The sequence below is a fragment of the Rhinatrema bivittatum genome, chromosome 2, assembly GCF_901001135.1.
Source record: "Rhinatrema bivittatum chromosome 2, aRhiBiv1.1, whole genome shotgun sequence".
NCBI classification, from domain to species: Eukaryota; Metazoa; Chordata; class Amphibia; order Gymnophiona; family Rhinatrematidae; genus Rhinatrema; species Rhinatrema bivittatum.
Window position 1 is genome coordinate 267,845,907 of NC_042616.1, and position 27,732 is coordinate 267,873,638.

At 42.2% G+C, this 27,732-nt stretch overlaps 1 protein-coding gene across 5 annotated transcripts in view; it reads right to left on the reverse strand.

Annotated features, from left to right (window-relative positions):
* The window catches only part of ELMO1 (engulfment and cell motility 1), an 805,215-nt gene that overhangs the window by 42,253 nt on the left and 735,230 nt on the right, over nt 1-27,732 (reverse strand). For all 5 annotated transcript variants that reach the window (XM_029589504.1, XM_029589501.1, XM_029589503.1 and 2 more), the window contains 2 exons: nt 8,577-8,740; nt 4,927-5,039 (listed from right to left, as the gene is read on the reverse strand). In XM_029589504.1, coding sequence (XP_029445364.1) covers nt 4,927-5,039; nt 8,577-8,740 — 277 coding nt within the window. The remainder of the gene's footprint in view (nt 1-4,926; nt 5,040-8,576; nt 8,741-27,732) is intronic.

Below are 27,732 nucleotides of genomic sequence, written 5' to 3' on the forward strand. Positions count from 1 at the left end.
AGCCATATTCCACAGTTTCAGGAGCCACTGGTCCCTGGTGAAACTGATCCATTTCAGAAGAAAGGCCTAGACTTTCCTCCACTGGAAGAGACAGGCCTCAAGGACATTATAAACCAGTCGGGTTTAGGCTGCAACTGCTGTTGGGCCTTTGCTGATGCCTTTCTCTCCTGTTGCCCTCCAGGAGGCTGTTATTGCTGCTGAGAAACTAGATGTCATTGACAAGAGCAGAAAGAATGTCTTTGGAAGAATGGACACTTATAGGAAATGTCCTGTTGTTAGGCTGGTCCCTCACTGCTGCTGACAAAGACATCAGGGTGCATTAATGCTCCTTAGCAGAGTCACTGTCTCCTTTACCTTGATACCAAACAAATTGTGCCTGTACAGGGTACATCCACCAGATCATAATGCATGTGTATACTAAGGCCTCTTGCTCTTAACCACTCAAATCTTCAAGTTCCCTTTGGAAGTGATCAAAGTCTTGGCTGCAGTATCAAAAGCTTCTTATACAGAGCAGACCAAATGCCTCTTACACTTCTCTATGTCCTCTACTGCTCGATAGAAGTCCACCTGTGCTGGTTCTGATGATACTGTCAAAAAGTTTCATCTTCTGCTACTATTCATGCAAATACTGCACCATATACACAATTGATCTGAGTGCTAAGCATGGATCCCTGTAAGTCTTTTTTTTCCAAACGTATTCAACACCTTAGGGTCCTTCCCAGGAGGCATGTTAGCGTGATCATGAGTGTGCATCACACGCTACAATGCTAATTCCACCACTACAGAGTTATGTGGAAGGTGAATGACCCCAAAACCTGCATCCTATGCTTTAGGTAAAGCTTTTGGGCCACTGGAAGGCATCATATCAGCATCTGCCACATCCTCATCTGTAGGTTCTTGAGGAGCCTATGCATGGGAAAGTCCACTGGAGACTGAAAAAACTGAAGACGACTGAAGAAACCTGAAGACATCTGCTCTTGGGTCTTCCTCTTTCCTAACACTGATGGACAGTGTATTTGCCAGTTTATTCAAGAAATGAAATTAACAGAGATCTTCTGGGGAAGTCCAGTAAGGGCTCGGAAGGGATCCTCATCAAATATCCCTCTTCACAGACTATAGGGGCATGCTGAGCCGTGACCCCGATGATGATGAGGGCAACCCAAAGGGGAAACTTCTGGAAGGATGTCTGAATGGACTAATCCTACTTCTCCCCTGCTGATCCATTAAGGGATTCCCCTGGAGGGGGTAAATCTATCACTTAAAAAGGGGGCTTACTCCCACCACTAAGAGACCCTCGGGTGAAGTGTAAGCCTCTGGGGAGATTGAGCAGCCTGACTATGTGGGAAAAGTTCCTTCACTTTCGAATGATCTTCCAAAGGAGGTAAATAAATTCTTCATTAGCTCTAACAGTCAGTTGTGCTAGAGTTGGAGGAGAGACATCCTTTTCAGAAACCCACATCGATTCATCCTCACTCAGGGCCACCAACACTGGTGGTGCCAACTGGGAACTTGAGGCCATAGCTGTAGCAGTGGAAGCAGCCTTTTTCAAAGCACTATGTGCTGGTTGCATTGATACATTTTGCTGACCTGTGCCAGGGTCTGACCAACGACACCTGTGACACTTCCTTCTATGCCATAGTATGACTCCTGTGCTTATGTGCCAAGACATTCACTTTGACAAGGACGAAGCCTTATTAGGTTGCACCAAGGAAGTGTTGATGGAAGATGCCATGGACCATGTTGGATCCAGATAAAATAGGTGGCTCAACACCAGGGTGATAGTCAGCGCCAATGGTGAGGGGTTTTTCAGTGCCACGAGAGATGAATTCAGAGGGCATCCCTGATGCCTCTCAAGTGCCCTTCTCTGCACATCTGGGGCCTTAGTATTCTGTATCAAGGTCAATCCCTGACCTGTGAAAGATCTTTTTTTTTTTTTTTAAACATGCCACCTGAGAGCTGGTACCACATTGGGGTTGAGCTTTCCCTGACTTGAAGGGAGAGGCATCCCACCTCGACTACCCGCTCCCGAATTCCAACAGCACCTTTCTCCAGAATGAGGACCAACTCCACTGCTCTACTTTTTGTATCATGGAGCAAGAATTCTTCCCAGCGGCATCCTCCACAGGGCCCCCATTTTCCAGGCCTGGTGCTTCTGCGCCCACATTGAAAGCATCATAATCCGGGCCCAGGCAGTTACAACAAACAAAATGAGAATCTGTAATGGATATCTAGCACATGCAGGCCTTGAAACCACTAACTGCAGTCTAATGATCCTAGGCTTCTCTATAATCATTTGAACTTTATTTCTTTTCTTACAACTGGTAACCCCAGAAGAAATAAAAAGTTTTATTTTTTCTGAAGGTACCTTTTGAGTGAAGCTCATATACTTGATCCCAGGGCTGGTTCAAGGTTATTAGGCTCCTTAGGCGAACCTTCTGCCTTGCACCCACCCCCCACCCTGTCGTGCCACCCCCCCGGTCTCGGTGGCATGACGTAGGGTGCTGGGACAGTACGAGGTTCCTCCCTCTGTCAGCCCCGCCCCTGCTTCCTCTCCCTGCCTGTCAGGAGACGGGATCGCGCATTCTCTCCCTCTTCCGCATGGAGAAGGCCGAAGCAAGATGATGGGAGGTGGCACAAGCCAGGGTCCAGCCTGAGCAGCAGCCACAGGTGAGGTGAAGGGGGAACCAGGTTATTGCACGGCTAGCAGGCTGTCAAGTGCCTGTGAGGGAGAGAGAAGCGCTGGCCAGTGCCTGGGGAGGGGGGACACGTGCCTGCTCACCTCTCACATTTGTCATTTAGTGCAGGGGCGTCTACGGCGGAGAGCCCACGAAGCATGAGCCGGTACCTTCCCGCCGAGGCTGGAGCTGGCCCACCGCATGTCAAGGCTCTCGGTGAGGGCCAGAAGGCGCCTTTTTAAGGGTCAGCTGGGAATCCACATGGCTGCTCTTTGGCGCCCACTAATGGTTGGTGCTGTAACCACCCGCCAGGTCAGTTCTCTCTGCAAGATCCTATGACCAATGGAGCCCGTAAAAGGGCCAGAAACACAGCTGAGTCTGGATTAGCTCTGGTTCACCCTTCTAGTACCGTCCCTTATAGACAGCCATTCCCTGCTGTCTAGTTTTTCCCCAGCCCAAGTACTTCAATATAAAGCAGTTCAGTGCTGGCTGTTTTGTCCCTAGCACCAGTATTTCACTATATAGCAGTTCAGTTTTGTCCTCAGCGCAATTACCTCACTATATGGCAGTTCAGTTTGGTCCCCAGCGCAAGGACTCATATATATATATAAGGCAGTTCAAAACTGGCTGCCCTACCCCATTTCGTTTACTTCTCTGTAGCTGGGGAGGATTGCCACCTCTCTCTTTGTAGGAAACCCACAAGCTGAATTACTCATGTTTCAATATCAAGGATTTCAGCTTTTCCTACTCCGCCTGCTGCAATCCAGTTGGGGACTTTCTCTGCTGTTAGATACCAGCCGTTTCTCCTCCTTTCCCCATTCTGTCCTCCCTCTTGGGCCGATACAGTAAGGTGTGGTAGAAAGAGGTGCGTTAGTGCCCAGTGCACCCGCGTTTGCCGCACGCACAGTTCGGATCACCTACCGCTCGATACTGTATTTAAATGGCATGCAGATGCAAGCCGCGTCCAACCCACGTCCAACGAGCGTCCATAAAGCGCAATCCATTTTACTGTATAGGCGCTGGCTTGAGCACCCAAATTGATGGGCGCCCAAGTCAGCAAAAGCATATGAACGTACGCCGTGACGTCACGCACGCCCGTTCATGCGCCTTTGCTGACGAGCGTCCATGCACTACGGGCGTGCGTTCATCCATCTTTGCCGGCGGGGGCCGCTGGAAGCCGCTTTCACCGCCGGCTGCCCCCGGGAGGCAGGGGAGCCGCGGTGCGCACCTCCGGAGGAGGGCAGAGAGGACTGTAAGAAAAAGTAAGTTAACTTTTGTTACACTTTATTTACAATATTTTAATAGCATGTCGAGTCGCTTTTTGCCCTGTGCCTTGCTTCGCGAGGAGGGGAGAGAGGACTGGGACTGCCCCAGAGTCCGGCGGCCAGGGCAGGTGAGCGGGGGCTGGGGGAAAGTTTGCCGCCTACCCTTACCCCTGCCTCTAACGCAGGGGTAAGGGTAGGCGGTAAGTTAGCAGGTTAAACGCGCGGCTAAACTGCAGGTTAAAAAGGCGATAGTCGGGGCGCACGTTACTGAATGGGAGGGAATAGCTAATCCGATCGTTTACATTTCATATACATGCCGCGGGCGGAAAGGGTTACCCGTTGATTTAAAGAAGCGGTAAGGATGGGTTAAAAGGGATAGTGTATCGCGGGTTGGACTTACGCGGCCAAATTGTGAGTAAACAGCGGGTTAGAAACGGGGTAACTGCGGCCGCGCTTTACTGTATCGGCCCGTCTGTTTGGTTTCCCCCACCAGCTTTGTGTATCCAGTAGCTCCCTCTTAATCAGGTTACCACCTGGTTCCTGGTCTTGCGCAACTTTTCCCCCCTCAGCTCTGTGGCCCTCTGGGAGGTGCAGTTCTCCCCTCCCCCACGTTCTGCTTAAACTGGCTCTCTCTTTTCCTTTGCTCCCCTTTAATCTGAGTACTGGGATGTACTTCCTATTACAGCGCCCAAGGCGACTGCCTACTTTGCCTAATGGGATGCGCCGGCCCTGCTTGATCCCAGGGCGTGGACTCAAAGCGTGAATTTGCCTGTGAAAGGAAGAAGGGTGAATTGCTGCTATTGGGGTGGGGGAAGGGTAGTGTTGGTACTTTCCCCTATCCAGCATGAGAAAATACAGCCAGGCCCACTACATCATGTGCTTGACTATTTTTGTCATCTTTTTAGCCAACAGGGATTGGATTTAGGCTCCAAAACCCACCATCAGATACTTTTTAAAAAAATGTATGTACCCCAGCAGAGCAGTACCTTGCCGTCGCCGACTATTGAGTTTTCTAAAGCAGGTTCCCTCAACAAGACGGTTAAGTCGTTGTTGTTTAATCAGCTCTAGGATTTCAGGCTGTATCTTCTCCTTTAGCTCCCTGGGAAAAAAAAAAATCCCTTTACTAAAATGAAATAATTTCAGTCACTGTGAAGATAATATTCCATTGTATCATACTCCCAGCCAGACACACTCACTCTAAAGACCGGCCCCAGCCCCTAGCTTTTTATTTTGCAGTATATTAAATACTTATCATTTTTACAATGCTGTTAATGTACAGAGCATATCACAAGATACATCACAAGATTATAAGGTCCACGATTACATTCTGAATCTGGGCAGGGTAACTGGAGAGAGTGAAAAGTGAGATTTTCGCCTTTGCAGGTTATTTGAAAAACACATCCACAGAAGTGCAGTTTAATGGAGTGAAAAAGGTTGACAAAACACAACTGGACCAAACACAATAATTCCTCCTTATACTGTTTTTTTTTTTTTTAAATTTCCAGCTGCTGCCCATATTTATTTCTTTTGTGGAAAGCCAGAAGACCTCAGTTTTGGAGCTAGAGCTGGCTCATTACTGCAGTTTGGTTGACTGAGGAGAAGATACATTTTGTACTGTTATAGGATGCTGCAATGAGGACAAAATTTAATTTGATCCCTCCCCTACATACACACTTTGAACAGGAAAATATACATTTTACGTACATTTAAACTTTTAACATGTTCTAAGAACCAATTAATCCAATTTGAAGCCAGAAAGAAGGTCATGGCAAGTAGCTTTGTGCAAAGGCTGGAAATAAAAAAAAAAAAAAAATCAATATTCAAAGCTGGAGCTGAGGCTGATTGGGAAGCTGAATAGCTATGCACTGGGCAATAATGAGACATTTGAGATCCGTGCAGCTCTGAGCTATATAATTCATTAGCTGTTTCACTGCATTATATGCAGGAGCCTAATTATCCCTTTTCAGTCAGGTAAAGTCATTTGGGTGATGCTGTTTCCTCATATAAAAAAGGGTTGGAGAACTGCAGAGCATGCATGGGTTATAAAATCATTGCAATCTAAGGTCAAGATGACAAAAATGCTTCTCCACACTTTTATTGCCACATTGCTTCATCTCCATTCTCTCTGAAATACTTATTCATTCCAGCTCCATAGGAATCAATGAAAATCCTAGTACACCCATGAACACTCAAACTTTGCTTATTACAGTCTGCTAAAAAAAAAAATGACAATGTCCTGCCTTTCAAGCTGGCCCTGATGAGGGCTTGAATTGAGGCCACCTTAGGAGGCAGGATGGGAGCGCTAACCTCTGGACCAGCTAGCAACATTGAGTGAGTGTGAGTGGAAGAAGAAGAGATTGTGTTGAACAGCCATTATGGTCGTACCCCCCTTAGTATCAGGATTGGCCGGGGCTCAGTTAAAAGGGGTTGCTGGGATCCAGAAGGTTGTTCCCAGCAACCAGGTGGCCAACCAGCACGCTTGTTACTGAACTTCCTGCTTGCCAATTCCTTGAAAAGTTTCCCTGTTTCCAGATTCCTTTTCATGAGCTTTTGCTACTGGCTCATGCTCCAGGTTTCCTGTAAACAGTTTTGTTGCAAGTTTCCTGCTTTGGGACTCATCTGTCAATGTGCTGCAAGTTCCTCTAATCCTTTCCTCATTACCAGCTATTCACCAGTCTGTGCAGATTTCAGCCAGTACATGATCCAATATGAGCATCCTTGCTCTGGACTTTTGACCTGGTGCATGGGTCACACCAGACCCCAGGAGTACTTAGAAGCTACAGTGAGCTCTAACCAGTAGTTATTTAATTTGGGGGAGGTGAATGAAAGCTTTTAGAGGTAGAGGTGGAACAGAGTTTGATAATGAAAACTATAGATGGGCTCTATTTACTGTACTCTTCTGAGTATCTTTTTTTTCATGTGCTTCTGAATAATGTTTTGTTTCAAAACAACAAAAACAGCAGCTGAATATTCCCTTTTACAACAGTAGATATTCAAGAAAACCCTATTTGTGACCGCTATTCACCTAGTGGAGGCACAGACTTCTAGGGATGAATCAAGCTCTTGAAGGCCAATATTCAGCGCTACTTAACTGGATAAATGGCAGTGGCTGAATATCTGGATAAGTGGTGGGTGGGATATGGGCAGATCGGAGAGAAGCTACTTGTCCAGTTAACTTAGCCAGACAAGTGCCGATATTCAGACTTATCCAGTTAAGTTAATCGGATATATTAGACCTGCTCAACAGGTCTAACATATCCGACTAACAGGTCTAACAGGATATGACTTATCTGGGTAACTAGCAAATTTTATACAGATATTCAGCAGCATAGTTGTGCTGCTGAATATCCCTTGTAAGTTAGCTGGATCTGGCTAACTTACTTATCTGGTTATGTTTGAATATCAAACCCAAGGAGGTCCATATTCTGCCGCTGCTTGGCTGGTTATACATAATTGGCTAACTAGTGTTGTATATTGAGCGGCGCAGCCAAGTCCCTAAATATATCCAGCTATCTTAAAGTTAGTTGGCTATGCATAACAGGCCAACTTTAGGACAGCCCTTTGGCCTGAGCATGGTTGGCTGGATAAATCAGTCAGCTCAATTCTGAATATTGAGTTAGCCAGTTAATTTAACCGGCCAACTCAACTCCTCACCAAAGTGCCCATTCCCTACCTTGACCTGTCCAGCTAAAATCAAAGCCACTTAGCTGGCTTGAATATCAGGCTCTTAAAGGCAAATTTTAAAAGCACTGTACATGCCAAAGGTGGGAGATACACACACAAGTTGGGCTGGCATGCGCTGAGCAGATTTTAAATGCTACCCGTGTACACATGTACCTCCCACTACGCGCACAAGTCAAAAATTTTAAAAAAGGTGTGGGGCCTGTCAGGGGAAGACCACGTGATGTGCACATAAATACGTGCACAGGCACATGCCAGGGTTCCCTGCTGCATGACTTTACTACTACCATGGATGGCGTGTAAGCAATAAAACAAAAAAATCTAGGCTAGTCAGTGGGGTTTTAAAGGTCAGGGCTAACAGGTGGAAAGGGAGACTATTAAACTGGGGGGGGGGGTTTGGGAAATCCTATCCCTTAACTGGGCGAACTGGTGAAACTGGCAATGGGGTGGACGTGTACCTCTTTAAAAACCCTCCACTTATGCAGTGGGATTTGTGTGCATATGTGCGTGTTCACTTAAAATTGCACGCACTCAGCCTATATTATATAATGTGTGCATATAGCACGTATGTTATAAATTGGCTGTCTCTCTGGACACGAGCCAGCAAACGAATGCACAAGTGTGCCCATGCGCCTGTTTCAAAGTTACTGTCCCCGTGATTATAATGATAGAAAAGACATTTTGAACGTATCATGCAAATATTCACAAACAAGGACATATAAAAGTGCTGAAACTAGTTTGTAGAAAAAAAAACCCACTACAGGTTTCAAGGAATTGACCGATGAGTCATTCAAATGGCTGAGTGTCCCAACAGGGAAAAATGCTTACATATTAACTAATGGAATTCAGCTCTTTAGGGGTAATAGTGCGTAGGAGGAATTTCTCTCAAAAGCTCATATGGCATCTGCACTTGACAAACATTCTCGCCAGAAGGGGTTAGGGTCAGATTACTTACAGAATTGGACGTGACTGGAAGTCTTCCTGGTTCATCCTCTCAGACTGACGGATTTTCAGAATTTCTGTATAGCTTAGATTTTGAAGTTTACTTTTGAACTGATCCAGTGAGCTAGGCTTGGTAGTCAATGCTCTCATTATTTGCTCCTTCACCACCTGCATTACCTGTAAATAGAAAAGACTCACATTTTTAATATTTTTCTTTTTATCTTGTTCTTTTTGTCCCAGTAACTTCCTCAATCTCCTTTGGGCTTCCAGCTTAATTAGGCCCGACCCTTAGTGGGTCAATGGCCCTATGAGTTGATATTTCTCTCTCAGCTACAATGAAGTCTACACCATGAAAAGAAGAATTAATTCAAACATCTACAATTTTTTTTAAGTCTGATTCATTCTTTTTTGTTTCAAAAACCATACTTTCAACTTTCTTCCCCACATGATCAGTATCATTTTTAAACTTTCTTTCTACTATATTCTCAGAGATATAAAATTTTATTTCGGGAAAACTATCACCAACATGCTGATTTAAATGTTATTTCATGATCTACCACAATTCAATGAATATACATAACATTAAAACTGCCAAACTTGAAATCTTAATTTTTAACATGCTTTTTCTGCCTAGATAATAATACAGGTCAAGCAGATTCCACCTCAGTTGCCTTTATTTCCACCCTCAAGAAGAAATGTTCAATTGGAAAACAGCTCCCCATAAATTAAGCCTACTACCTTTTATTAATTTTGTTGCCCTTTCTGTAGTATACTCAGCTCCCTGATATCCTTTTCAAAGTATGATATATACACCAACAGGCCTCCAACTCTGCTTCTTGATTTCTCCCAATGAGTAATTTGCAGGATAACCAAAGTGTGCATAAACTGGGTTCTAATATCAAAGATATACAAAAATATATGATGAACGTATCCTAATATATCCTGAAAACCAAGCCTGTTGGAAGATCTGGAACCGTAGTCCACTGTGCAAAATATCTATAATAAAAGCACTCAAACATACAAAACACAAAAATATATAAAACACACCACGATCAATCCAACATAGCTCCATCTAAGGTAAACAAACTGTAGGGTAAGTATAAACTGGTCAAATATTTGTCCTGCAAATTTAGATCCATGTCTATAAGAATAAGCCTTAAAAAATGACCTACATTGGTCCAAAATAACAAAATCTATAGCAAACACTTACTGCCCACTGACAACCAAATTAAGGTCTTCTAATACATCTAAACAACAACCCTGGTTTAATGATGAACTACGAAAGCTCAAACAACTACTTCGGCAAAAAGAAAGAAAATGGCGCAAAGCCCCTTCACCGGCCTCTCTCTCTGATTACAAACGATCACTCCATCTATACAAAAGTACCACATTGAAAACCAAAAGAGACTATTATGCCCGGAAGGTTCATCATCTCATCTGTGACTCAAAAGCCCTATTCGCCTTTGTTTCAAGCCTAACCAAACCTATCACTCCAGATATCCCACCCGAACAAGCCCAGACTAAAGCAGATGAACTGGCCCTTCATTTCAACAAAAAAATATCGGATCTTCTCAATCAGCAGATTCCAAACTCTACTTCTCCAGATAACACATTTTTCCCCCAAAACAAAGACATCCAGCTAAATGCTTTCGAACCCATAACAATCACAGAGATACAAATGACGTTAAGGAGAATGAAACCGTCATCTCACCCATTTGATCAAATCCCTTCTAAAATGCTTCTTCTCATCCCGGACACAATAGCAAAAACCCTAGCAGATATCATAAACTGCTCTCTAGCACATGGTATCTACCCAGATGACCTAAAAACTGCCTCAATCAAGCCACTACTAAAAAAACCTAATCTAAATGCATGTGATCCCAACAACTTCCGCCCTATTTCCAACCTCCCTTTCATAGCCAAAATCATGGAAAAATTGGTAAACACCCAACTATCCAACTACTTAGAAGACCACAGTATTCTGTCCCCAAACCAATATGGTTTTCGCAAAGCCGCAAGCACAGAAACGCTACTACTCTCACTCACGGACTTCCTCCTCTCTGGTATTGATAAAGGCCAAGCATATTTACTAATCCTCCTCGACTTCTCGGCGGCCTTCGACACTGTCAACCACTCCCTCCTTCTAAAACAACTGGCAAACATTGGTTTAACAGGTGCCACATTAAACTGGTTCAAAACATTTCTAGGAAACAGAGGATATAGAGTCAAAATTCACAACAAAGAATCCCAATACCACCCATCTAATAGAGGGGTGCCGCAAGGTTCATCACTTTCACCCACACTCTTCAATGTCTACCTGCTACCACTATGTCAATTACTTACAAAATTAAGCCTGAAACACTTCCTTTTCGCAGACGACGTACAGATCGTGATCCCCATAAAAGAATCAATCTCAAAAACAATGGAATACTGGGACACTTGCTTATTAGAAATTAAACTTCTCCTCAACAGTCTAAATCTTGTGCTCAATGCTTCGAAAACAGAATTCCTGCTCATATCACCGGAAAACAATAACATACTTCTAAAACCACCCACACTCCTTCAAACAGCCCATGTAAGAGATCTAGGAGCCATACTAGACAATCGTCTCAACCTCAAACCATTCATTAATCAAACCACAAAGGATTGCTTCTACAAATTGCATATTCTGAAAAGAATTAAACCACTCTTCCACGCTCAGGACTTTAGAACAATCTTGCAAGCGATAATCTTTTCCAAACTAGATTATTGCAACTCGTTACTACTAGGCCTCCCAGCCTCTTATACTAAACCTCTACAAATGGTTCAGAACTCTGCAGCCAGAGTCCTTACAAATTCCAGGAAAATCGACCACATTTCCCCTATCCTCAAAAACCTCCATTGGCTACCAATCCATTATAGAATCATGTACAAAACCATCAACATCATTTACAAAACTATCAACCAACACACGCAAATCGACCTACAAATACCACTTAAAAAATACACTTCCGTCAGACCCATCAGGGAATACTACAAAGAGTCTCTCCAAATTCCAAAGGCCAAAACCTTCCATCATAAATCCTTGAGTCTCAGAGCCTTCTCTTCAGCAGGTCCAGCTCTCTGGAACTCTATCCCACCAGACTTAAGACAGGAGCCATGCTCTCTAACATTTAGGAAAAGACTAAAAACTTGGCTTTTCAAAAAAGCATTTCCAAGCCCTGAATAAAACCTTCACGCAACAGCACAACTGGATCTAAATTCTGTGTTATATTTATTCATATTCTCTGTCATACTTAGCCTTCTAGATACATAGGTTCCATCTCACTGTGATATACCGCCACATTTATTCGCATAGTCTTATTTACTCATCTTGTTACTCTTCTACATCAATTGGCTGAAATGTAAATATTGCTCTGTTCCTTTATCTCCCCTCTTCCAGTTCCAAGTTAATTTTCCCTGTTTTTTGTAACTTTCTCACATCCTTTTCTGATTCCCTGTATTTAAAGTTCAAGGTTTTTATTGAGAATATTGTTATTACGCTACGTTACGCCTTTCACACTTTGTTAATTGTAAACCGGGTTGATGTGATGCCTGTCATGAAACTCGGTATAACAAAAACAATAAATAAATAAATAAAATAAAATAATTCACAGACTGGTCAACTAATTTATACTGCCAAATCAAATGCCTGTTTAATAAAATATGCCTTATTTCTTAAATAATTTAGGGCATTCAATGGCATGTAAAAATGCTGGGAAAGAATACCACAGAACTGGACCTGCAATTGAGAGCACCCTCTTGTGATTCTCGGTAAAATGCACTTACGGTATTTAGTTGATACCACATCAGGAAGACCCGATAACTAGACCGAAGTGTGCGGGAAGGTCGGTAGATTCTTAAAACACTTCTGACATACAATGAGGCCTTATTATTAAGGGCTTTATTTACAATAATCACAAACAAATTTTATTTGCCACATGACTGCAAGCCAATGAAGTGATCGCATAACAGCAGTTATGTGATCTCTGAGCTATGTACCAGTCAAGATTCTGGCAAACATTATTCTGCATGATTTGAAGAGCCTGGATAGTACATACTGGTAAGTCAGTATAAACGGAATTATAATAATCCATACCTGAGAACATGAAAGACTGCAATACACTCCGAAAGTTATCAAGTTGTAGAAGCAATCTCATCTGCACAGGAAATACAACTTATGGAAAGAGGTTTTTCACCACACTACTCACATGAGCTCAGAAAGATAGATCAGAATCGTGGAGGACACCACAATTCCTGAGCTTACACATAATTGGAATTATCATTCCCTTATGATGGATAGCATAAGGATCTCATATTTTGATCAGAATCTTTGCTTGTTTTATTAATATTAATGACCAGTCAATTCTGACTCAGCCATTGCTCAATTTTGGACAAATATAATGACACATACTTGATGTTGTCAGCCCATGAGTTAATATTAGTTACAAGAAACTGGATATCAACAGCATAAACTTCATATATAACACATAGACTAGCAAGTTGCTTACAAATAGGAGATAGGTATATATTAAATAATGTGGCTGATAAGGTGGAACTCTGCAGCACTCTGATAGGCACCTGATAGCAACTGTCCTCATTTCATTTGTTGTTCCTTTCCTTCCACGTATGCTGAAAACCAGAGCAATAGGTTTCCAGAAATCCTAATCTCAGCCAACATGATTTAGAGTATTAAAGGCTGCCGAGATATCAAATGGTATCAACAGATAATCCATGCCGATTGAAACTTCACCTGATGACATTGAGGCAGGACAAGTACAACGTTTCAGTACGTGAAACTTCTGGAAACTATTGATCGAATAAAAAGTGATCATCAAGGTACTCAGTTAAGTTGTTTCAAAACAATATCATCAATGGGAGGGAGGAAATTGGTCTATAATCAGAGAGTGTAGCAGGATCAAGGGATGCCTTCTTCAATATAGGTCTAACTGAGCATGTTTCAGTTAAGCTGGTAAGTAGCTAGACAAAAGGGAAGCATTAATAATCCTGACTATAGAATGAACTAGTATTCTCTCTCAATACTTTCATAACCATGGTTGGACAAGAATTTAACGGAGAACTAGATTAATTCAAGGAGCTATACTATTTGGAAATGATCACAGCTACAGGCAATTTCTCACAATGTCTGAGGAGAATTTAGAACAAATGTCCTAGATCTTTTCATAAGAATAGGTTGCAAACATGTCAGGAGAAATAGTACAAGGATTTCATATCACAGAGGAATCACATGTGAGAAACTGTATGATTGTAAATAGTTGCCAGGAATGGCTCAGTGAGCATATTCATTTTAAATGGAGAAATTACTTACCTGATAATTTTGTTTTCCTTATTGTAGACAAAGGGACTCAGGACCAGTGGGTTTTTGCTCCCCTGCCAGCAGATGGAGATGGAGCAAGCTGACGTCACAGTATATATATAGTCCTGCAGTGATATCAGCCTGCCAGTATTCTCTTCAAAAGCAACTGTGGACAGACTAGCAAAAAACTTTATTAAAACAGGATTAAAAACAGGCAACCATAACTGTACTCAATCAACAAGAAACACTGAATGCACCTAAGATTCTATGTACCTCAAGCTAAGGGCTGGATGAACACTTACCAGTAAGCCCTTGGGATCCTTATCCCCACAGGAGGACTACTGACACACTCCTACAGCAGCCGAGGGCGGGAAGCTGAGTCCATCTGTCTACACTAAGGAAAACAAAATTATCAGGTAAGTCATTTCTCCATTTACTAGCATGTAGACAGATGGACTCAGAACCAGTTGAATGTAACAAAGCTACTCCCAAACAGGGTGGGAAACTGCCTGCGGTCCAGTCAACACTGCATGTGCAAAGGCTGCATCCTTTTGGGCCTTACATCCAGATGTGGCAATCACCACAGAGGAATAATCATGCTTCAACAGGTGAGCCCTCTCAAGGGCCAAACCGTAAGACAGAACAGAGTAAGATCCTTGTGAAGAACTGGTCCCATGTGTGGCGGAAGGCGAAGAGGGGCTTCCACCAGGAGTCTTCGCAAATCTGCGTACCACAGATGCCTGGGCCAGTCCAGCGTCACCAGGAGTACTAGTCTCCTGTGGCCTTCGATCTTACAAATTATCCTGCCTAGCAAGGGCCACAGAGGAAAGGCATAAAGCAATCTGTCTTCTGGCCAGACCTGTATGAGAGCGTATATTCCCAGGGACCACGGAACTCTCCTGCGACTTTAGAATCAAGGAACCTTCACATTGTGAGACGTCGCCAGCAGGTCTAGGAACGGAAAGCCCCAGCGATCCACAATCAGTGAAACACCTCGGCTGACAACACCCACTCCCCTGGGTCCAGACTCTCCCTGCTTAGAAAGTCTGCTCCCATGTTGTCTTTTCCTGCAATGTGAGAGGCCGAGATCATCTGCAGATGGCTTTCCGCCGATACCATGAGCTGGTCTATTTCCTGCAACACTGGCTGGCTCTTGATTCCTCCCCCTGGTGATTGATGTTGGCCACCATCGTCACAGTGTCCGACAATACGTGAACCGCTAGATCCTGCAGCCTATGGCTGAACTGTAAGCATGCCAGCCGTACTGCCTGGGCTTCCAGGCAATTGATGTTCCAGCGGGATTCTTTTGTACTCCAGTGTCCTAGGGCCATCAACTCCAGACAGTGAGCCCCCTAACCAGCCCCCTAACCGTGGAGACTCATGTCTGTCATGAGTACAAACTAGGTTGGAGAGGAGAAGAACTCCCTTCCTCAGATGATCCTCCTGCAACCACCCCTGAAAGCGGGAGCAGATTTCTATCAGCAAATGGAGCTGAACCGCATAGTCCTGAGACTGCTGGTCGCAATGAGACAGCAGAGGGCACTGAAGAGAACGCACATGTGCCTCACCCATGGTACCACTTTCAGGGTTGCTGCCATCAAGAAGAGTACCTGTAGGTAGGACCACACTGTCGGGCGCATGGTGTTCACCAACTGATGCGCTGGAGACATCAATGTCTGAATCTGAACTTCTGGTAGGAAACCCTTGTCCTGCCCAGTGTTGAATTGGACCCCCAGACACTCCAGAAGAGAAGGGGTGCCAGCATGGCCATTTGGCTAGGGCCTACAATGTTCAAGGGGCCTACCTTTGTTGGGCAAAATTAAAAAAAAACCTAAATATATCTATTTCTAACACGTATAAATAAAAATTTCAATTGTAATTGAAGAATTTGCTAACAAAAAAGCTCGTAAAGCCTTCTTAAATAAATAAAAATTATTTGGGAAATTTAGAAAACAATTTCTCTTATTAAGTATCACATCAGAACCTTACATAGGGGCCTACTTTTCTTAGCTGGCACAGACATAATTCCTGCTCTCTCTGGCCCTGCCCCCAGACACTCCAATGACTGGGATGGCTGAAGATTGCTTTGGTCAGGTTCACCACCCAACTGAGTTCCCGCAATAAGAAGATCATCTTGAGTATCACCAGGCAGCTGTCTTCCTGAGACTTGGCACGAATCAGCCAGTCAGTCAAATACAGGTGCACCAGAATCCCTTCTCTTCGCAAGGCCACCTGTATGACCACTATAACCTTGGAAAATGTTCTGCTAGCAGTGGCTAGACCAAAGGGCAGCACCCAAAACAGTTAATAGCGCCACAACACTGCAAAGCGTAGAAAGCATTGGGGCTCCAATGGGATGGGAATATGAAGATAAGCCTCTGCCAGATCCTGCCATTATTACAGAGTGTAAGGTTTCCAGGCGAAAATGAATCACATTCAAATGACGGTTGACCCTCTTGAGAGCCAGGAGGGGATGAAAGGAGCCCTCCTTCTTGGGCACAACAAAATAAATGGAATACGTCCCATACTTTCTTGAGTCATGGGCACTGGAACCACAGCCCTCAGTCTGAGGAGCCTTTGAAGCATGAATGCCACTGCCTGCTTCTTCTGTGGGGAGTGGCAAGGGAACATCATGAACACTTCCCGAGGAATACTGCGAAATTCCAGCCAATATCCTTCTCATACCATCTCCAGAACCAATCAGTCCAATGTAATCTTGATCTCCTTCTGATAAAAGAGAGAGAGAGAAAGAGACATCCCCTATCTCATGTTCCTGAAGGTGGGTCTACAGACCTGTATTGGGAGGTATGGGAGGATCCACAACCCGAGGACTATATATATATATATATATATATATATATATATACATATATATATATATACTGTGATGTCAGCTTGCTCCATCTCCCTGTGCTGGCAGGGGAGCATAAACCCACTGGTCCTGAGTCCATCTGTCTACATGCTAGGAAATGTTACATTAAAAGGGAGTAATGTTGGGAGACAAAACCACAGAATTAAAAGAAAGCAAATTGCATAGTATAATTTAAACTCAATTGCATATCACCAAGAGATAATTTAGAAATTTAACCTTATAAACTAGGATTGCCTCATTGTGGAATTAAGTCACAGCCACAGGGAATGAAAGACAACTGCAGAATAGAAAGGCTGAATTTACCAAAATTTAGGGCTTAGCAAACATTTTCTGGTTTAAAAATATTTGTTGACATCAGTGAATAAATGTGTTTAAATCCTCAGATAAAGTAACAGTGAGCAAAGACCCTATGTATCCCTCAGAATTCACGTGCACACACATTTGTTTTTTCAGACCAGACCCTACTATAACTCATATAATACGTTATCATGTTAACCAAAATATAGATGAGCCTCATTATCCATATCCGAATGGAAGTTGTTCTCGTAAAGTCATCAACAATTCGAATTGGGTGAAGGAAGGCTACCGAGCATGTTCAGACCATGTCATCTGCTTGAACTAGAGCAAGGAAGTACTTACACTATCCTGTGCCATAGGAATCTAATGGGAAAGGTGAGGAAAAAAGAAAAATACTAATCTATCATTTATGATGGAAAAAATACACTTAGCAGTGGTTAGGTTAAGTTTTAAGAACATGAGACCATGCCATACTGGGTCAGAGCAAGGGTCCATCATGCCCAGCATCCTGTTTCCAACAGTGGCCAATCCAGGCCATAAGAACCTGGCAAGCACCCAAAACCTAAGTCTATTCCATGTTACTGTTGTTAGTAATAGCAGTGGCTATTTTCTAAATGAACTTAATTAATAGCAGGTAATGGACTTGTCCTCCAAGAAATTATCCAATCCTTTTTTAAACACAGCTTACACTAACTGTACTAACCACATCCTCTGGCAACAAATTCCAGAGTTTAATTGTGCATTGAGTGAAAAAGAACTTTCTCTGATTAGTTTTAAATGTGCCACATTCTAACTTCATGGAGTGCCCCCGAGTCTTTCTATTATCAGAAAGAGTAAATAACAGATTCTCATCTACCCGTTCTAGACCTCTCATGATTTTAAACACCTCTATCAAATACCCCCCTCAGCCATCTCTTCTCCAAGCTGAAAAGTCCTAACCTCTTTAGTCTTTCCTCATAGGGGAGCTGTTCCATCCCCTTTATCATTTTTGTCGCCCTTCTCTGTACCTTCTCCATCGCAACTATATCTTTTTTTTTATATGTATATATAAAATAATAAAGATCTCAGCCCCTTTATACACATTAGGGTTAATTTTAAAAATATGTGCATAAAAATTATTATATACATGCATAAGAAGCATCTACTTGCATATTCTGAATTTTATAAATGTAAAAATTACATGTATATATTTTCACTTTTATTTGCACATAAAAAAGACATGGTCTGGGGCATTCTGGGCAGAGCCAACACTCACACGCATATGTTGCTATTTTACAAACATTAGTGTGTATATTTGCCAACTTGTATATTTTTACACCTGCTAATTATTTGGTGTAAGTGATATTGAACATGTTTATTGTATAGTACTGACTGGGTGAGAAGTCTGGGTAAACTGGGGGGAGTTCAGGCTGGAGTCTCGATGCCCTGGAGAAGAACTGGGTGAACCGATGGAATAATTGGTAAACTTGTTAATTTCGTTTACGTGTGCATGTTTTAAAATTGGCCAACTTATGCAAAATAAGTCCTACTTTATTTTTGCATGTATATTTTTAAACCAGGTAGGAACAGTATGCACGTTCAATGTATTGACACAAGTGGTTTCAATGCATCGCACGTATTCGCCTGTAATCCTACACGTGCATGTTGCGGGGTAGAGATATGTGTATTTTATAAAATGCTCGTACATCATAAGCATAGGTTATTAAATACTCATGCAGTTCCACTCCCAGCGGTATTACTTGCATATATGCCGCTGCATGCATTTGTTTGAAAATTATCCTCCTTGTCTTTAATGTACTCTTTATATTTCTTTATTTTTATTTTTTATTCTATTTACTTCTTCACTTCTATTTTTACCTTTCTTTCTGAAAGAATATGATTACTCTCTAATTTCTGTTATTTGTTGATTCATTCAGGGCAATTCCAGGCTCCTTGTATTTAATATTACAGGACGTATTTCTCCTTCCAACAGCTAATAGGAATTAGAGAGAAGTTGGTTTGCAGCATCCTAGCCATGTGATTTCTTCTATAGAAATGTTATTTGTCTCCGAGTGGCAGTATGTGCGCTTCAGCCAAAATGCTATTGGCAAGACTGAATAATGTTGCCCCGATATCTGAAAACTATTAAAGGCGAATTTTCAAAGCCTTGCACATGCCAAAAATGGTAAATATGCGCACCTGTTGGGCCAGCATGCACAGAATGGATTTTAAAAGGCCCCCGAGGGCACAGGTATCTCCCGCTGCGCAGACAAGTAAAAACTTTCCAGAAAGGGGCAGAGCATCGATGTGGGCGTGTTGGGACTGGCCGAGAAATGTGCGTGTAAATACTTACACGTCCTTGTGCACACCGGGGGTCCCCTGCTGTGTAAATTTACTTCTGCTATGGATGGCGTGTAAGCAGTAAAACAAAAACACTAGGCTAATCAGCGGGGGTTTAAGGGTCGGGGCTAATGGGGAGGGAGGGAGGGAGGCTAATAAACTGGGGGGGGGGGGGAGGCAGTTTGGAAGTCCTATATCTTAACTGGGCGAATTGGGAACGAACTGGGAAAAGTAGCTATGGCGTCAGCGCATGTCCCTTGTAAAATTTCCCCACTCACACGGGTAGATGCGGCATTTGTGCGTCCCCATTTAAAATTGCACGCACTTGCACATGCGTCCAGTCTATTTTATAACATCTGTGCATGGACGCATCTGTGGACACAGATCGATGAATGTGCGCACTTGTTTAAAAGTTACCATCTTAACAGTGGCCACCTGCCAAGCAACCGGCAAGCGCTTTATCACCATAGTGGATAGAGAACACAACATGCCAGAATTCTTTTGGACCCATTAGGAGCTTATGCCAGAGAATTAAGATGCTGATATTACACCAAACCACCAAAGGGAGCTGGGGATGGCTGCAGCATGGATTATTGCTATTGAAATGATGATTGAGGACTTTGAGGTTTGAGAGGGAAAAGCAGAGAAGATACCAGAAGGGCATATATGTAACTGCAGAATGACTTCTTGTCCTGCTGAAAGGACACAAATAGTTTGTGAAGGTGGACAGATTCGTTTTAGTGAACATCCATAGAAAATACGTTATGTGCTAACGCAAAAGAAGTGCTAGACTGAACCGTGTTGAAGTTACAGATTCCATCTTGCATGTGTAAGGCTGATCAGTACTGTATAACTTCTTTTCTTTATGATACTTTTCCTCTCCCACAATTACACTTTTCATTGTCGTTTCCTGAAACTTTCTTAACTTTATAGTCTACAGAGCTTCCTGTGGTTAACACAGTTGGGTTGCACAGAATAATGTCCACACAATTTTTATACATTAATCATATTCAAACCTCTGCTCACATTTGGCTGACAGAATTTATATGACTTTTAGTTCCTGCTAATTCAAGTCAAAAACAAAATAATTTACAAAGAAATAAATCTCCAAACACACTAAGAAAATCATTTGGACCATCACCTACTGAGAATGGTCTTTCTTTCATTCTACATTGATGCTATCAACGTTGTCTCACAAAGTGCATTTTTCAAATTCTTGTGCAATAAATATTAATAAATAAATTTTCATCACATTAAACAAGGGTGATATAGAAATATTTCCTATAAACAGGTGAAATAGCCTTGCAGATCTTCTGTTTTTAGATTAAAGTCAATAAAGTGAAAAGTGTTTTCATTTTCACCTTACTACAGAAAGACCACCATGGCTGGATAGTACCGTAATTTCCTTATACATTATTCTGGCTTAGGTGCATTATCATGCTTTTATCCACATTAAATTCATCTGCCATTGATCTGCCTGTTTTATCAGGGTGTCTAGATCCTTTTACAGTCTGAGTGTATCCTCTTGTGTGATTTACTGCCTTGTCTAGTTTTGTGTTAGCAACAGAGATCAAAAGAATATTGAAGCAGAAACCTTTGTATCATTAATATATATCTATGTATAGATATCTATATATATATATGCTTAAAAGTCATGTAGCAATCAGGGAGACTTACCACGCCAGAGCTACTGTCATTGATTATTGCTATAGGAATCAATTATTTAATCATTTCTTCATGAATCTGCACATTTTATCTTCAACACTTTTTTTTTCATTTTCTGAAGCAGTTCGTTAATTAGTACTGTATTTGCTGTCTACCCAAACTCTAAATAATTACATTAACTATTTTTTATATGTATATTTTGCTTCCTTTCTCGCAGAAACTAACCAAGTTCATCTGACAAGATTTTTTTTTTTTTTTACCAAAAGCCAGGCTAGTTTTCACAGATTGTACCGTGCTTAGCGATGTGCCCAATAACCCCATGAAAATTCAGGATCTTTTCTGAAACAGATGATAAACATACTGATCTATGTTTACGGAGTTCGGGGCCAACCTTTTGGTACTATTACCTAATCTAATCAGTTCTGTAAATACCAGAAATAGCAATGATAGCCTTGGGTTCCCTTAAACAACACAGGGTGAATTCCATCTGAACCTAGCATTTTGTTTGTATAGATTTTATGCATGTTTCTTTACCTCTTCTTAAGTCAGACAAATCTCCTTTAAAACACTATTAAAATATGGTTCCCTTTTCTATTATCTTAACCCTTTTCCGGTCCACCCCGAATATATTCGTCAGTGAGCCTATTGCATTGTGTTTTCTCATCCTGAAAGGGGTTAAGTGATCCTTTTAGTGGATACTGACGAAAAAACTCATCTGGAATCCTTGTTTTATTTGCAGCTGGTGACAAAGGAGCTAACAGTTGACCTATATATTATTTATTCTAACTATATTTATAAAACACTTTGAGTTACTTTTCCAGCACTTGCAATTCTCCTAACAACTTTGTTTATCTAAAAACCCACTGGCAGTGTGTTGAAATCCTATATATATATATTTTTTTTTTTTGCCTGACATTTTCTTCCTGTTGCTTTGGGCCTCCAACTCAATCAAAACCAGGGCTGGGATCCTGATGCCATCGGCTTTCATTCACATCTACATCCAGGGATTTTTTTTTTTTTTATAATCCCCCCTCCCCCTAACACCACCTATGGAATTCTATGCCCCCAGACCTACGCACCGAAACCTCTACACCCAAATTTTAAAAAAAGCTAAAAACCTGGCTATTCCTACAGGCCTACCCTTCTCATGATAACCATCATCCCGACGACCTCCTGAGCTGTGTATAGTACCTTCCCTTGTATTACCTCTTACAATGTGCTCCTGCTGCCCCTTGTGCTTACTCTCAATTTAAATCGCTCTTCCCTCTCCCCCCCCCCCCCGCTAATACCCTCCTTGAAACCTTTCTTCTGCTACCATATTGTTCAATCGCAATTCCTGTTATTTTCCTCTGCCTACCCAGCTCCTTTCTCAGATTGTGGACTCTTTCCTCAACCAGTTCCTGGTTGATACACCGATGAACCCTGTAAATAGTTATCTAGTTTCCATGTTATCTTGTTATTTTCCTGTACGCACAGTTAGAGTTCTATGTAATGGCACTGCCAAAAAAGTTTTAAGTTATCTGTAAACCGATACGATGTGCAAACGGCTGTCGGTATATAAACAATTCTAAATAAATAAAATAAATAAATGTACCTGCAGTGACAGTCCTCCACTAGGGGCTCTGAAATCATGGGCCCTCAGTGTTTCCCAGCCCTCTCCTGAAGGCACACTAACCAGACCCAAAGTATGCAAATTTATCTCAAGCATATTCATCATGAATAATTCTGAAAACCTTACTTCCTTGTACATGTGGTACAGGTAATGCAACAAGTCACAGGTTTTTTTTTTCAAATTTTTGTCAATGCATCTTAAACAAAGGTGCGACTTATATGCTGTTTTTTTTTCTAAATATCGCCGGATATATTTCTCTCCCTCGCTCCTGCGCACAGCCTCTGAACAGTGTTTCTTTACCGTATGAGCGTCTGTGACACCGGTGACCGCAACCCTCCGTGTCGCCTCTCGAACGCCACTCAGTGGACTTACCTTCGGCACTCGCCTAGTACGCCTAATCCTCACGCTCGCCATAACCGTGATTAGCATACTCACCCAAGATTAAGACTTTCTGAATCTGATTAGGCAGTGATATCCAGGCACAGTGTAGGACACAGCATAAACGCATCAGTCTCTGTACGAACAGGTGTGTCTTATATAAAGGTGCAACTTATGTACAAACTTTTTCATAAAAAGGTTGTTTATACAGGGGTGCGACTTATACACTGGAAAATGTGGTAGTTTGAAAGCCTTTCTGTTCTCAGCCACTGAGCTTGGCTACATAGCATTATGGGGTTTTGTGCCTTATTTGCAAGACTATGGCACTAGGAGAACAAAAAGTTAAGACAGGCGCCTCTAAGAATCCAAAATGTAACCAGCCTAGTCCTTCCAAGCATGTTTTTTGATGGAAACAGAGGATCTACGGAGGTTGCACTGCCCATAGATGCTCACTTTATCGCTCATATATGAACCTATTGTCCACTGTGGTTGCCCTGGAGGATATGATTTTTTTTGGATCAATCTTACATACATGTTATTGTACATTAGCTTTCAAGACCCTATAAACATCTTAAGGAGGACATAAGAGGGCCCTCATAGAACAGAAATACTGTTCTAAACATGGCTTATAACAGGGAAAATATAAGGGAGCTGCTTAAAACATTTCCAATTGTAAAAATTGAAAAACAAAATTTTTAAGTAATACAGAAGATGGATGCTATTACATGATGTACATTTTATAGTAACATGACAGCAGAAAATGACAGCAGAAAAGAGCCAAGTGGATTATCCAGCCTGCCCAACAAGCTTTTTTTAAAATTAATGTTTATTTCTTGAGGGTCTAGCATTTTCTATGCACACAGCCACCACAATACTATTAAGATATGGTGCCAGCCATTTTGAGTTGATGGCAGTCCAGGACATTGCAAACTGCAGCGATGCCACCAATCTCAATGAGAACTGCAGTCTTCACTCTCTCTGGACTGCCTCCAGCCTGTGTACATCCTTTCAAAGGCATGGCCTCCAGAAATGGACACAATATTTCAGTTGAAGTCTCACCAACAACCTTGTACAGAAGCATTAGCACCTCCTTTTTTTCTGCTGGTTATGTCTCTTCCTATGCACCTTAACGTCTCTCTTGCTCCAGCCTCCACCATATTAAAACTGCTTCACTGCCTTTAGATCATCAGACATTTTCACCCTGAGGTCCCTCTCCTGGTTGGTGCACATTGGCTTCTCACCCCTGACTGTGTAATGCTGCATTCGGTTTCTGCATCCCAATGCATGACTCTGCACTTTTTTTGCATTGAATCTTAACCGCCAAGCATTAGGTCGCTCCTCCAGCTTTCTTATATCACATCCAATTCTGTGTACTCTCTTCAGGCAGACCCAGATTTAGGCATAGGCAATGTAGGCAATTGCCTCTGGTGCCAAATTCTTATAGGTGCTGGAGCGTCACTGCCACTGCCATGCCTCGATCAGAGCTTGCGGCCACAACGCCGCTTCTTTCCTCTAGCAGCGCCAAAAGACGATGAAAAGGCAGCATGAGGCCTCCACTAGCCTTTGAGCACCGACGGATCCTGTTGGGCCCTGCCCCTCCTCTCGCAGGGACTTCCTGTTACCATGGAAGCCTGTACAAGGGGCTGGAGCATCACAGGATCTGACAGTACACAAGGGATGCTGAAGGCCCTGGCACTGCTTGCTCTTCATTTTTTGGTGCTGATTTGGAGGTGAGAAGGAGGGGGGAAGGGGATTTTGTCAGGGGGGGGATTGTCCTCATTCTCCCATTGCAGGGAGGAGGGGAAGGATAACACCCCCCTCCCTCTATTGCCTATGGGCACATATGTGGCCTTAATCTAGCCCTTCTCTCAGGAGTGTGCGCTGTGTTGCAGATCTTCAGGTCATCCCCATAAAGGTAAACACTGCCTCCTAACCCTCTGGCAGTATCACTCACAAAGACCCTGATCAGAAACGGCCTGAGAACTAATCTCTAAGGCACTCCACTAATCACCTTTCTTTCCTCACAGTAAATTCCATTTACCACTACCTTCTTGTTGTCTATCCCTCAACCTGTTTCAAATCTAGTCCACCACCTTTGTACCCACTCCCAGGGTCCTCAGTTTATTTATGAGTCGCCTATACAACAGCAGCAATCGCAATAGCTTTGATCTAATTTTCTAGTTACCCAATCGAAGAAATAAATCAAATTTATTTGATACGATTTCCTTCTGACAAAACCACGCTGCCTTGAATCCTGCAGCGCGCTGGATTCTAAATACTTACTGCCCTTTCCCTTCAGTACAGTCTCCATTCATTTTCCAATCACTGAGCTATGACTAACCAGCCTATGGTTTCCAGTCTCTTCTTTGTTACCTCTTTTATAAAGAGAGAGACAACATCTGCTCTTTTCCAGACCTGTGGGACCACGCCTGTATGCAAAAATCTATTGAACATGTCCTTCAATTCACCTGCCAGAGCATCTTCGAGTCCCTTCATATCCTAGGATATAGCCCTTGGCCACACTCAGACTCTTCCTGAAATGGAGTGGTATCTAACCCATTCTCACATGTACCCTTGTCAACGATCAATGGTCCTTCTGGAAGCCCTTCACCACTGAATATCAAACAGAAGTATTTGTTGAGCATTTCTGCTTTTTCCTTGTCTCCCCCCGCCATAGAATTCTCGTCTCATCTCCGTCTAACAACTTCCCCTCTGGCCTTCTTTCCATCACTGATATATCCAAAAAAGGACTCGCCTTCTTTCTTTACCTCATTAACCATCTTTTTTTCCACTTGCATTTTTGCTATCCTGACTTCTTTCAGCTTTAATTCTTCACGGAATTATAAAACCAGCCTCTGTACTGTACAATTAACCTGCAAATCCTCACATAATACTGGAGTTCAAAATGTGTGCAAAGTAATTTGGATACCAAATGTGAGAACAGTTTTGGCCTTAAATTGCTTCAGTTATATCAATGGTGATATATTAAGAATATTCTGATCGTAAGAAGCCCCTGAGAGAGAGGCTATAATTTATATGCAAAGCAAAATATCTACCTACATAAAATTACAAGGTCTTTACATTTATTAAGTAATGACTTCAAATTTAAATTTTCAACTAAGGTCTTTTGTTGCTTATCCTTATGATCACCAACACAAGTGCTGTAACATTCAACTGTTTTATCATTTACTCACGTGAGCATGCAGCAGATATGAAAGATGATCAAGAGTACATAGCTTTATGCTAAAATATGAAAATGCTTATACTGTAGGGATGTGTACACTAATTGTTTTTGTCTGTTTCTTTTCTGCTTTTTGAAGATTTTTTGTTCATTTTTCACTTTCTTTCATTTTTTTCAGGAAATAGTATACACTTTTAGCAAATAAGATGCACTATCAGCAGACAGCACACATTGGCCTAGATTTATCATTTTGCTATAAATTTCACAGGAATACCGCCTGCAATAAAAAAGGGGCGTGGTTAGGACATTTTGAGGTAGCGCAACATGTGCTATTTTACCTCATCGTGCATTACATATATCATGTTTTGGGCTGCGAGAGAGAGAGACTCTTTATAAGGCTCTCATATAAGTAAACTATACCACTGGAGGAGGGTCAACTAGTAACTCAAGGTGTGGTTTTGGTGGTCTAGGGTTTGGGGGGCAGTTTTACATGCACAATTAGAGGTACGAACAGCACAGTACACATCGGTGAAGATTTGATATGATTTGGATTGAGGAAAGATACACAAAGATGTGAGACGTACAATGTACAAATCTCATCTTTGTGTGCCTTTCCTCACTCCAAATCACATCAAATCTTCACTGGTTGTGTACTGGGCTGTTCGTACCTCTGACTGTGCATGTAAAGCTGCCCTCCAAAACCTGGTCCACCACCAAAACCTCACCTTGAGTTACTAGTTGACCCTCCTACAGTGGTATAAATAGTTGGCTAGTATGTGTGCCTCCCCAGAGGATCTCCACTCCACTCTCCCTCTCCACTCTCCCCACTCCTGCCTGAAATAGGATTTGTGATTTTTAGCACAAATCCCGGTTCGGGCATGTAGGACAGCATAACGTGCGTTACACTATCACACACAACGATAAACACCCTTCATTTTCATAAACTCGACCCAATTCCCTTTTGACTAAATTTGTAGAATTTGCATACGCATCTCGGGATGTGTTATTTATCGCGGGCGTTAAGGCCCTAACGCCCATGATAAAGCCCTAACGCAATTTGATAAATGACCCTGACTGTTTGCTAATAGTGTGCCCTATTTGTATACAGTGTACACTATTTCCCGAAAACAAAAGACTTATGAAATTGTTTGTTTTAAAAAATATTTTTGGTGCATTTGAAAAAACAGGCTCATTCTTCACATTTTACACTCTTGTTTCAAATGAATGCACATCCCTATCATACTGATTCCAGGATTCCAAAAGCAACACTTAAAAGGATTTATTTATTTTTAGATTTTTAGATTTTTATATACCGGTGTTCCTGTATGGAATACAGATCACATCGGTTTACATTGAAACAGAAACATACATTTTTGCCAAGAGGCATTACAGAGAACAAGGATATGGAACTTGGAAAAGGGTAAATAGATTCAAAATTAACATTGTAATATAAGCATATAGGCTCAAACGACTCATTTAGCAGAATAAACAAAACAAAACAAAACAAAAA